The sequence below is a fragment of the Lagenorhynchus albirostris genome, chromosome X (genome assembly GCF_949774975.1).
Source record: "Lagenorhynchus albirostris chromosome X, mLagAlb1.1, whole genome shotgun sequence".
Lineage (NCBI taxonomy): Eukaryota > Metazoa > Chordata > Mammalia > Artiodactyla > Delphinidae > Lagenorhynchus > Lagenorhynchus albirostris.
In genome coordinates this window covers 48530723-48543051 of record NC_083116.1, presented here as the reverse complement: position 1 = coordinate 48543051, position 12329 = coordinate 48530723, and the positions used below count along the sequence as shown (strand labels likewise).

Sequence of the window (12329 nt, the reverse complement as noted above, 5' to 3'; positions counted from 1 at the left end):
CATGAGTAAATAGTAGGTCTTTTAAATTATAGGCGTGTGAAACAATGGGCATAAAGTACACATTCAAAATAAAAAAATATACAGTAATATATCCATTTCATGTTGGAATGAATTGTCATAATCAAAGAATGAAACTTTCATCTGAAATGACTCATACATCAAATTTGCTGGCCCTGAGGAGTTTTGATTACCTAATTCAAAAACTCTTTTTGCTTATACAATGCATGTAATAATAGGATCATAAAAAGCAACTCATTGTCCCTTAACTTCCATTGCTGTAATATTGCTCTGATGTTTAGATTGATGGTTTTCCATCATTTCTCATATCTTCATTTTTATTTTGAGTATGTCCCTACACATTACAAACTACTTTTAATAATAAAATGGAAATTTGAAAAATTAAATGATTTCACTCTCAGTCTAACTGATCTTTAAAGTTATTTTAAGTTTGGTAATTGCATGGTAACCATCTCTCTCAGTTTTCCACATCACTTATTTTCCTTACTACTTATTATTTACCAGCTACCTTTATACTTACATAGTCCTTCTGTTTTTCTTTGCTTCTTTTTAATCTCGTCTCTTCCATTTCCTTTTTTTGTCTTGTCTCTATAAATTTCCTTATTTGTTATGACCTCGAGTAAAGTCATATTTAAGAGCTTTAGCTATGTTTTTTTTAAGTCCTGAATTCTTTTAGAAGATAAATTAGGAACCATGAAAATATTCAAATGTGTGGTGTTTAACTAAAGGATAGCTTGAAATGACAATTTTGCTCCAATGAAATGTTGTTGGATTTCACTGTTAAACTGTAACAAGAAGCAAACATATTTCATAAGAAATCTGAGAAATAATTTGTGGGACAAAGATCAAAGAAAATATTACCTTCTTCATGTAGTGAAAGCCTGAGTTTTGGGCTTTCTTCATTTTTTTACCTAGTCATTCTTATGATGCACATTTGCATGCATATATTCAAGCCTAGAAAATAAATGAAAATGGTGTCTGGCTTCTCTGCCTAGTTGACTGTGACACTTAGTAAAACCCAGGCTCCATTTCTTTCTGTTCATAACTTTTGTAATGCAGCACAACTGCTTGAAAGAGGGAGGCTAAGAGAGAGAAGGTATGGGAAAATCCATACAGAGGTCTACTGCTTCTTTAACTGGCATGTAGTATACAAAAGAGCTTTTCAATGTTTTACCCTTTTTGTTCAACTTAGTTTTCCATGCAAACATATTGGAGAATTTAACCATGAGTTCCAGACATCTCCAGGGAGACCCAGTGACATAAGTAGAACTGCTTTAGAAAATCATATCAGTATGTTCTTTACATATTCTTCTTTGTTGAGAAAATATTGGTGGTTCCCATATTTCTTCCGAATTTTTATGGAAGTTTTAGGCAGGCTAATGGAGATCATATCTGACCAAAGGACAAAACTCCAAGATGCAGTCATTTCAGATAAAAAACAAACAACTGCATTTGAAGAACATTCATCTAATTAAGTAGAACCTCACTGTGGAGGTATTGGTTTTTAGAAAATCATTGTTTAGTTGCTTTTTAAAATTAAAAATGTGTTCCAAAAACATTTTGAATGAAAGTTCATTTTAAAAAATTTTTTTCAGTTTGGATTGAAAAGGATTCTAGGGGATGAAAGAAGCCTTTTACTGTTGGCAAGAGCAGTTGACCCCAAACAACCCAACATGATGACTGAAATAGTAAAAATACTTTCTGCTATTTGTATCGTTGGAGAAGAGAACATGTACGTATTGCTCTATTATTATATTAACTGTATAGAAAATGACACTTGAGAAATTAACAAGTCCTACTTTTGTGCTGTTTCTTTTGATAACTTGCATGAAAATACTATTAAATTTTAGAAAAAATATTGATATTTTTACCTTATCTATTTGGATATTAGCCTTTTTTTGATTCTTTGAAAAATAGGTTTAAAAAGATAGAATCCTAATGGAGAGTTCTTCAAAGTTGGATATTCAAAGTTAATGAATAGAATTTTGTCTAGTTGAAGGTAAAGCAATTATTAGAAAAATGGGAAAAGGTCAGTTAGGGAGTAATTTTGGCTAAACACACACACAGGCACACACATATACATACCCTACACAACATACACCCTCACACATGCTCATCACAAAATTTGACTTCCTTAACTGAATTAACTAGATGCTTTATTTTGTACTATAATTTTATTTTATTTTTTTAACATCTTTATTGGAATATAATTGCTTTACAATGTTCTGTTAGTTTCTGCTGTATAACAAAGTGAATCAGCCATACATATACATATATCCCCATATCTCCTCCCTCTTGTGTCTCCCTCCCACCCTCCTTATCCCACCCCTCTAGGTGGTCACAAAGCACCCAGCTGATCTCCCTGTGCTATGTGGCTGCTTCCCACTAGCTATCTATTTTACATTTGGTAGTATATATTAGTCATGACACTCTCTTACTTTGTCCCAGCTTACCCTTCCCCTCCCCATGTCCTCAAGTCCATTCTCTATGTCTGCATCATTATTCCTGTCCTGCCCCTAGGTTCTTCAGAACCAATTTTTTTTTTTTTTTAGATTCCATATGTATGTGTTAGCATACAGTATTTGTTTTTCTCTTTCTGACTTACTTCACTCTGTATGACAGACTCTAGTTCCATCCACCTCAGTACAAATAACTCATTTTTGTTTCTTTTTATGGCTGAGTAATATCCCATTGTATATATGTGCCACATCTTCTTTATCCATTCATCTGTCGATGGACACTTAGGTTGCTTCCATGTCCTGGCAGTTGTAAATAGAGCTGCAATGATCATTGTGGTACATGACTCTTTTTGAATTATGGTTTTCTCAGGGTATATGCCCAGTAGTGGGATTGCTGGTTTATATGGTAGTTCTATTTTTAGTTTTTTAAGGAATCCCCATACTCTTCTCCATAGTGGCTGTATCCATTTACATTCCCACCAACAGTGCACAAGGGTTCCCTCTTCTCCACACCATCTCCAGCGTTTATTGTTTGTAGATTTCTTGATGATGGCCATTCTGACTGGTGTGAGGTGATACCTCATTGTAGTTTTGATTTGCATTTCTCTAATGATTAGTGATGTTGAGCATCCTTTCTGCCTATGGTAAGTGAAAAGATGAAGCAATATTAATGGAATTAAATTAACTGGTTGGAAAGAACAAAAGGCTGTTGGTAACTACTCAGAGTGCACATAAGTGCCAATTTCAGCAAGTTGTTGCTGACTATGCATAGATCATTTCTTCTTATGGAAATAATATTAAGTTAGAAGCAAAATTAAAGATTTGATATCCAGTTGGTAAGAAACCATTGAGATAAAGAATGTAATACCTGCTACGGACATGAACTAAAATATTTCTTCTGAACACTCTATGTGGCAGTAATCATCTCAGTTTGAATTATAATGGGGCAGGCAAAGATTTAGGATTCTTCTAATATGTTGACTTTCTCATACCTCTTGGAATAAAATGAGATGTTGCTTAGTTCTGGTTCATCCTTTGAAACCAAAAGACAAACACTGAACAAAAATATTATCACACAACATTAAGTCTTATCTCAGTGAGAACAAACTGAGCATGAAATAACTTATGCAGATAGGCTTCCTTCCTTAGGTTTTATAGAAAAATCAGTTTATACACAAGTAAGAAATATTTTTCTAGTCTGTTAGGTTTTCAGTACTTAATTCATATAATGTACCCTACCCTGGTATATTTTATGAGTTAATTATAATTTCAGATATAGTTTGATAATAGTAGTATACTACATAGAGGTTAATTTGATTCAGACACTGTACAGAGATAGTTTCCAGTATTTTTGTTCAGGTGAATAAGTTTCTTGTGCTTGGTAATTATAGATGCTTCTCTAATTTACTGGGCTTTCTCTTTTAGGTTTTTTTCCTTGTTCCATTTTCAAAGAATCCTGGGTTTTTTTTTTAAGTTCTTTAAAAAATATTTATGCTTTTCAGCACTTTATTATAAAATTACAGTCCGTTTACACTTGAATAAACTTTGAATAATTGTAAATGCCATATCACGTTTAAGTGACATTAATATCTATGTTAACACATGAAATATCAAAACCTGAAACTTAAAATTTTAATGTTTATCAATTAAGTATTTTTTTTTAAATGTCACCCAGAAAAATTATTTTCCTCAAGACTTTCAAATTGAATTTTCATTTTGGTGCCCTAAAGTTATTTAACTCTATCAACATTTGACTTGCAGAAATATGTGGACAAGAACACAATTCTTAAATTGTAGTGGTCTATGTGAAAACATCAAGCACCAGAAAGAAAACAGGGAAGACTGTATAAGGGATAACCCATATTCATATAGTATGTGTAAGATGTATTTCTCATTTCTATTTTTTTTTTCTATAGTCTAGATAAACTTTTAGGAGCTATAACTACAGCAGCAGAACGAAATAACAGAGAACGATTTTCACCAATTGTGGAAGGATTAGAAAACCATGAAGCTTTGCAATTACAGGTGAGTTAGTTTCCGGGGTTATATTTAGAGTACTGGTTTTGTATGACACCAACTCCATTTTAGCTAGCATTTAAATAGAAGGGAACATAAAAATGAAATTCTTCCTGTTGCTTGGTCATTCATAGAAGCTATGGTTTTGTCTGTGAAAATGGCAATTTGTTTAAAATTAGGAAAAGTACTTTGAATTATTATAAATATGATGATCATAAATATTTGGATAGAAATTTAGTAATTATTGTAATAAGCCATGGAAATTAAAGCCTTAGCATTAATCAGGGCAAGAGGGCAAACAGTTCAGCCACTGCCATTATCCTGAGGGTTAATGAAGTCTGTGTGGGCTCGTTGTAGAAATTTAAGAAAACTAAACACATCTCTTTTTTTGTGCCATTCACACAGCATTCAGAAGTTTCACTGCCCAGGATAGGGAGGATTGAATTGCAACTCTTAGGTCATGGTCTGTCTCATAGTCCTGTGTAGACCCAGCCTATATGTCTTCTTTAGAAAATGACAGAATTTCCTATCTTTTCTTAGATGGTTTCAGGAAATGAGCCATTTTATGAAAGATAACATTGTTCTTTAGTGATGAGAACTCTTATTTATTGACTGTACTTATCGTGTGAGATTCTGGACTAAACATTTGAATTTACATATACTATCTAGTTTAATTCTCACAATTCGGCTATGTAGGTACTATTATTATCTCCATTTTGCTTATGAGACAAATAGGCTGAGATTAAATAACTTGTCTAAGTTGCCACAGCTTGTAAGTGGGACAGTCAAATTCGATGCCAGGTTTGTTAGTCTGTGGTGCCCATCTCTTTCTTTTAGACAGTGTTTAGCATTTAATGTACCATGGGAAACACTTTCTGAAATATTTTTTAAACCCTTGTAGTGTCATTCAACAAAGAGAACATGGGTCCACGTTTATTTTATGAAATTATTTAGTAGTGAGTGTTTAAATATTAAAATTTCTTATCTGATATAAAAACAAAGAGTTTCTTTTCCCCTTTTTAATTTTATTGTTAAGTGTAGTTACCTGTTTTCACCAGAGATTCAAACTACAGCAGATAGATAATTTGGCTTGTCCAAAGAAAATACTGTAGTGTTACAAAACTATAATCCCTTTCCAAATACTTGAAGAAATTTGTTAATTGTTACTTCTACTCCAGCTATGATGAACATTTCAGATAGACTTTTATGGTGTGCCTTTTATGGCCAGTGTATTACATTTTTTAATGCTTGGGGGATTTCCTTTCAGTGTTTCCTTTTTTAAATATACTTCTTATTATACAATTTATTTCAATAAAATTTAACATCTCTACTGAAAGGTTTGGAAACTGTCTTTTTTAAGATGACTTCTTGAACTCTTTGTTCTTGTTCCTGTGCTTGGGCTTACCTAACTAAATCTCATTGACTTTCAGTTGTATGTAGGAGTTTGTACTTGTCTTGCAAAGTTTGCTTAGGAGGAATTAAGTGTTTTATCTATATTCAAAGTTTTCATTCCTCACTCAGATCACTCACTCACTCAAAATCACACAGCTGTTGAGAGGTAGAGCTATGATTTGAAGCCAGGTCTATGTGATGCCAACATGTGTATACTGTATTGTCTGACCTTTAAATGACACCCCTGCCATAGAATAGTTCAGCCCACACAATGAGGTGGGAATGACATTTGCTAGCCTTCACGAAGCTGGACTGAATGGAATGATAAAAGTGGCAAGTTTTTAACAAGTAACATGGAAGGATCATAGACGTCTTGCTAGGTATTCAAGAAATTGTTGAATACTGATTATAGATGCAAACATATGCAAATCACAATTTGAAATTTCCTATTTTAATGAGGTACGAAAGTTAGTGATTTGTTATATACAGAGCCTGGTACTCTCAGAATTGTGAAGTGGGTTTGTTTATTTGGATTATTTCACGTGGATGAAAAAAATATCTAAAAGTTCAAAACTATATTCAGAATACAGAATGAAAAACAAAAGTTTAAAATCTGTTGTTTAAAGAATGAAATGAGTGCCGTATTTTAACAGAATTACTTTTCTATTTCTGTAGTATCCTGAGACTTCTCAAAATGTTATTACAGTCTCAGGAAGTAATTCTGTTAAAATACAGGACTAATTATATTTTTAAATAATAACTACATACCCCCCCACCCCCCTGCTTTTTGGATTCCAAAAGAGGTTATTAAGTTCTCACAGAAGTTTTCTAGCTCATATATTTTGTACCTGTGATAGGAGTTTTATTATCTTCAGTAGTTCAAGAAATAGACAATAAATCATATATCTTCATATGTTCTCTGTTCATTGACTTTCCTTCAGCTGAGTAGCCTTCTCAAGTCTCCCCCATACTACAGTGCCTTCTTTTGATCCTAGTTATCCTTCAAAGTAGCTTCTCATCTTTCTTTTTCATTTTATAGTCTAAGTCTCTAAAAGAATCATCCATACTTGTTTTCTCTGTTTCCTAAATTACCTTTCACAACTCAACTTTTTCACAGTTCTTCAAAAGGTTGACAATGATCTTTGAATTTCAAAGTCCAGTGGCTTCTTTCCAATCCTGATTGCTTGGCTCTATTGGTCACTCCCTCCTTGAAAATTTTCCTGCCTTTGGCTTTCTAGGCACCATCCTCTCCTTGCTTACTGAATACCTCTAACTGTTCTTTCTCTATCTTCTTCGTGCGTTTCTTCTTACTTCTTGGCTATTTTATTCTTTATGTTCTTTTCTTGGTCCCATTCTGTCATCATTTTTGTTTATACATACATATGGACACACATATACACACGTATATAAGCTCATATACATATACATCTATATGTATTGATACACACATATGTGAATGCTCTCAATTGCTTCTCTAGCTTTAACGTCCAACTATGTTCTAGTGATTCCCCAGCTTTTAAGTCTGGCTTATATCGGTATTCAATCCTACCTGTCCAAATAGCTAACTGGATGTTTTAGAAGCGTCATAAAAATTCAAAATTAAAAATAGCATTTATAAGCCATGTGCCAATGTTCTAAATACTTTAATATGTTACCTCATTTTAAACCTCACAGCAATTCTCTGAGAGAGATAGTAGTAGTATCCCCATTTTATAGATGAGTAAGCTGAGGCTCATAGAGGTTAGATAACTTTTCTAGGGTCACATAGTAAATAGGAAGTAAAGCTCACTTTAGACCCTAGAGTATGTCTTCAGAGTACTTGCTCTTAACCACTATATGGTACCTCCTCTTAGTAAAATGAGCTCATTTTCTCTTTCCCTTAGCATGATTACCCCCCTAAAAGAAGTCTACTCTTCTTCCTGCCTTTCTCATTTTAGATAATAGAGAGGTATCATTTTCTTCCTGATCTTTGATTTTCCTCAAGACTTCATTCTTCTTTGTTCCCTGCATCCAATTAATCATCAAGTCTTACAAAAGACTATGAATCTATCCCAGTCTGTCTGTCTCCACTGTCTTTATCTTCTCCCAGCAATATAATTCCAACAATTTCCTAATTAGTACCCCAAACTGATACATTCTTCCCCAAAACAGACAAATGTTTTGTAATACTGTTGGTTATCCTTTAAAAATAAATCTGATTCTAACATAGTAGCATTCCTAGAAACCTATCTATGCTCATGACCCATTGCTTGATAAAAGTGAAAAGCCTAAGCATGATGAATGACCTTTCTCAATGTGGTCCCAATCTAACATTCTGGCCTTACAGCCTGTCACACTCCCAAATGTACCATATGTTTTAGCCGTATTAAACCTGGTGTTTCCCAAATATGCTGTAGCCTTTTAAATGCCCTCAAACATTTTATCATGCAGAACACTTTGCTTGGAATAGCAATGCTTCCCCAGCTACGTCCCTTTCCTCTTGGTAAGGTTTAATGAGGACACAAAGGAAGGCAAATTTAGGTATGTCCTGCATAAGTCAAGGAAGGCTTCAGTGATGAGGTGATGCTTTAACTGGGTCTTGAAGGATCAATAGAAATTTTCCAGAAAATTATCTTTACTGATAGAAAACCAGTACTCTGGTAGGGTGGAAGGCAAGAGAACGGCTTCCAGTAGGTAAAAATAGAGGCCAGAGGGCTTCCCTGGTGGCACAGTGGTTGAGAGTCCACCTGCCGATGCAGGGGACAGGGGTCGTGCCCCGGTTTGGGAGGATCCCACATGCCGCGGAGCGGCTGGGCCCGTGAGCCATGGCCGCTGGGCCTGCGCGTCCGGAGCCTGTGCTCCGCAACGGGAGAGGCCACAACAGTGAGAGGCCCACGTACCACACGCACACACAAAAAATAGAGACCAGAGTAGTCTGCCAGCCCCTTCACAAAAGACAGAGTGAGGTAATACCAACATGTAGTTGAAACTGATTTCTGCGTAGCCCATCAGGAAAAGCTAGGGTACACTGAGCATTAGTAATAGTTGTTTTTTTTTCCCCTTTAACTTTTATTATTTAAAAAAAAATTTTAATTGAAGTATGGTTGATTTACAGTGTTGTGTTAGTTTCAGGTGTACAGCAAAGTGATTCAGCTATACATATACATATATATGTATGACTGTATACCTATGAATGTGTGTATATATATATTTTACATTCTCTTCCATTATAGGTTATTACAAGATATTGAATATAGTTCCCTGTGCTATAACAGTAGGTCTTTGTTGGTGATCTATTTTATATATAGTAGTATGTATATGTTAATCCCAAACTCCTAATTTGTCCCTCCCAATAATAGTTGTTTATGGAAGGAGAAGGTCATAGAGTTAACCTCCAATGATGTATTATAAAAACCAGCCCCAGTCTTCACAGGCTGCTATTAGTCTGAAAGTTGCAATGTCTTAAAGTATTTCAGGAGCTGTGTGCAGAAGTGTTTTTATTTTAGCATGATTTAATACATCTAAAAAATGTTGTCTAACATGCTGAAAATAATTTAAAAAATTGTGCATGTTATAATTAGATATGGTACACAAAAACATAGAAGTAAATATACAGTTGGTTCACTTATCCAGACCTCACCTATTTGAGAGATTTATCATTTTGGAATATAACCCAGAACCAAAAAAAAAGAAAAAAAGAAAATAATCTGAGTAGCCTACAAAATGTCACCAAATCCATCAAGTAAGCCTCATGATGACAAAGACCTTTTGGCCTTTAATCAGAGCCTATTAACTCTTTCTTCCTATGTTATCTTAATGGCCCGATTTTCTGTTTTCCATCCATAGCAGACTAGAAGCACGAGTTGGGAGGTTGGAAGACAATTTATTCCAGACTTGTGCACTGAGATGATGAAGAAGCAACAACTGACACAATGAAAGCAAGGGAGAAGGAGATAGAAACATAATAAAAGAGTGGAACTGGAATTCAAAAATTATAACATTTGGTTTCATTTGGCGTCAGAGCAAATAGCCCTGTATCTCTCAATAGCTCCTGAGGGCATGTATGTGTTCCATCATCTCTCACTAACTCACATATTTAATCATGCCCCTGAGTCAGCAAAAAAATAAAATAACAAATTATACCTAGGATATTTTAAGATTGTGGGAATTCAGGAATTCTCTTCAGAAAGAGTTCCATGCAAAAACAGATGTTCTTGCTTAAATAGACAAACCCTCAGGCATATGGACCGATTCTCTGTAGCGCGATTCTTTCCACAGTGGTTCTCAAGTGTTGAGATTTTACTCTAAGCATACTTATAAATTAGCTATTAGTGCACTCGTACCATCACATATGAGAAAGTAGCTTTGGATAAATCATTTATTATTTGTCAGTAGAGGTACATTTATAATAAAACAAGGCACTGCAGCTATGGATAAGGAGGAAATTTGTGGAAAAGTAAATGAGTGTGTTAAATATTGTGTTGAAGGAATGTCTGATACTACTTAGGAAGCTAAATAACTATTTATTGACAATTTTATACTACTACCATTTAAAAACTAGAATTAGTACAATGGGGGGTTGTATAGAAATATTTACAATATGTAGTCATGTTTCAAGTACAAAAATAACTTCGGAGTTAAAGAAGGATGTCTTTTATTTTAAACCTGTTTCAAAGTTGAATAATTGCCAAATCGATCATTTTTGGTAACGGGGAATCACTAGTGACCTTTGTAATATAAAAAGCAACAGACACTTTGGAAGTCATCATATTGGTTTCCACAGCACCATTCAATGCTATTGGTCACTCTTGAACAAAGCTCTCTCTTCCCTCAACTTCTATGATACTAAGCTCTCCTCATTTTTATTTTACCTCTTTGTTACACTTAAAATCTCCTGTCTCTATGCTTGGCCTTAAAATATACTTATTCCTAGAGGTTGATCCATAGTCCTTTGATCCTTTGCTCTGGTCCTTTGCTCATTCTGTACATTGTCCTTGGCTGCATTATCCATCCTTATGACTTCCACCAGCACTTCTATGTGATGAATCTCTCTGAACTCTTCTATTCCAAATACATCCTGACTCACAGATTCCATATATTCAGCTGCCTTCTGACTGGATTTCAAATTCAGTATTGTCCTTAACTGTACTTTTCTTCCTTATCTTCATCCTCTCCTTCCGACTCCAATCCACTCTCCAACCTTAACCTGCCTTTCTCTCTTTTTTTAACATCTTTATTAGAGTATAATTGCTTTACAATGGTGTGTTACTTTCTGCTTTATAACAAAGTGAATCAGCTATACATATACATATATACCCATATCTCCTTCCTCTTGTGTCTCCCTCCCACCCTCCCTATCCCACTGCTCTAGGTGGTCACAAAGCACCCAGCTGACCTCCCTGTGCTATGTGGCTGCTTCCCACTAGCTAGCTATTTTATATTTGGTAGTGTATATATGTCCATGCCAACTCTATCACTTCCTCCCAGCTTACACTTCCCCCTCCCTGTGTCCTCAAGTCCATTCTCTACAGCTGTGTCTTTATTCCTGTCCCGCCCCTAGGTTCTTCAGAACCATTTTTTTCAAAGAGATATTCTTTCGTTGTTAGTGTATAGTAATCCAACAGGTTTCTGTGCATTAATTTTGTATCCTGCTACTTTACCAAATTCATTGATTAGCTCTAGTAGTTTTCTGGTGACATCTTTAGGATTCTCTATGTATAGTATCATATGCAAACAGTGAAAGTTTTACTTCTTCTTTTCCAATTTATATTCCTTTTATTTCTTTTTCTTCCTTGATTGCTGTGGCTAAAACTTCCAAAACTATGTTCAATAATAGTGGTGAGAGTAGATAACCCTGTCTTGTTCCTGATCTTAGTGGAAATGGTTTCAGTTTTTCACCATTGAGAATGATGTTGGCTGTGGGTTTGTCATATATGGCCTTTATTATGTTGAGGTAAGTTCCCTCTATGCCTACTTTCTGGAGGATTTTTATCATAAATGGGTGTTGAATTTTGTTGAAAGCTTTTTCTGCATCTATTGAGATGATCATACAGGTTTTCTCCTTTAATTTGTTAATATTGTGTATCATATTGATTTACTTGCATATATTGAAGAATCCTCACATTCCTGGGATAAACCCCACTTGATCATGGTGTGTGATCCTTTTAATGTGCTGTTGGATTCTGTTTGCTAGTATTTTGTTGAGGATTTTTGCATCTATGTTCATCACTGATATTGGCCTATAGTTCTCTTTCTTTGTGACATCGTTGTCTGGTTTTGGTATCAGGGTGATGGTGGCCTCGTAGAATGAGTTAGGGAGTGTCCCTCCCTCTGCTATATATTTTGGAAGAGTTTGAGAAGGATAGGTGTTAGCTCTTCTGTAAGTGTTTGATAGAATTCACCTGTGAAGCCATCTGGTCCTGGGCTTCTGTTTGTGGGAAGATTTTTAATCAGAGTTTCAATTTC

General features: G+C 34.9%; 1 protein-coding gene across 2 annotated transcripts in view; it reads left to right on the top strand.

The window, feature by feature from the left end:
- The window catches only part of DIAPH2 (diaphanous related formin 2), a 786790-nt gene that overhangs the window by 231542 nt on the left and 542919 nt on the right, over window positions 1-12329 (top strand). For both annotated transcript variants that reach the window (XM_060138052.1, XM_060138051.1), the window contains 2 exons: window positions 1614-1750; window positions 4394-4502. In XM_060138052.1, coding sequence (XP_059994035.1) covers window positions 1614-1750; window positions 4394-4502 — 246 coding nt within the window. The remainder of the gene's footprint in view (window positions 1-1613; window positions 1751-4393; window positions 4503-12329) is intronic.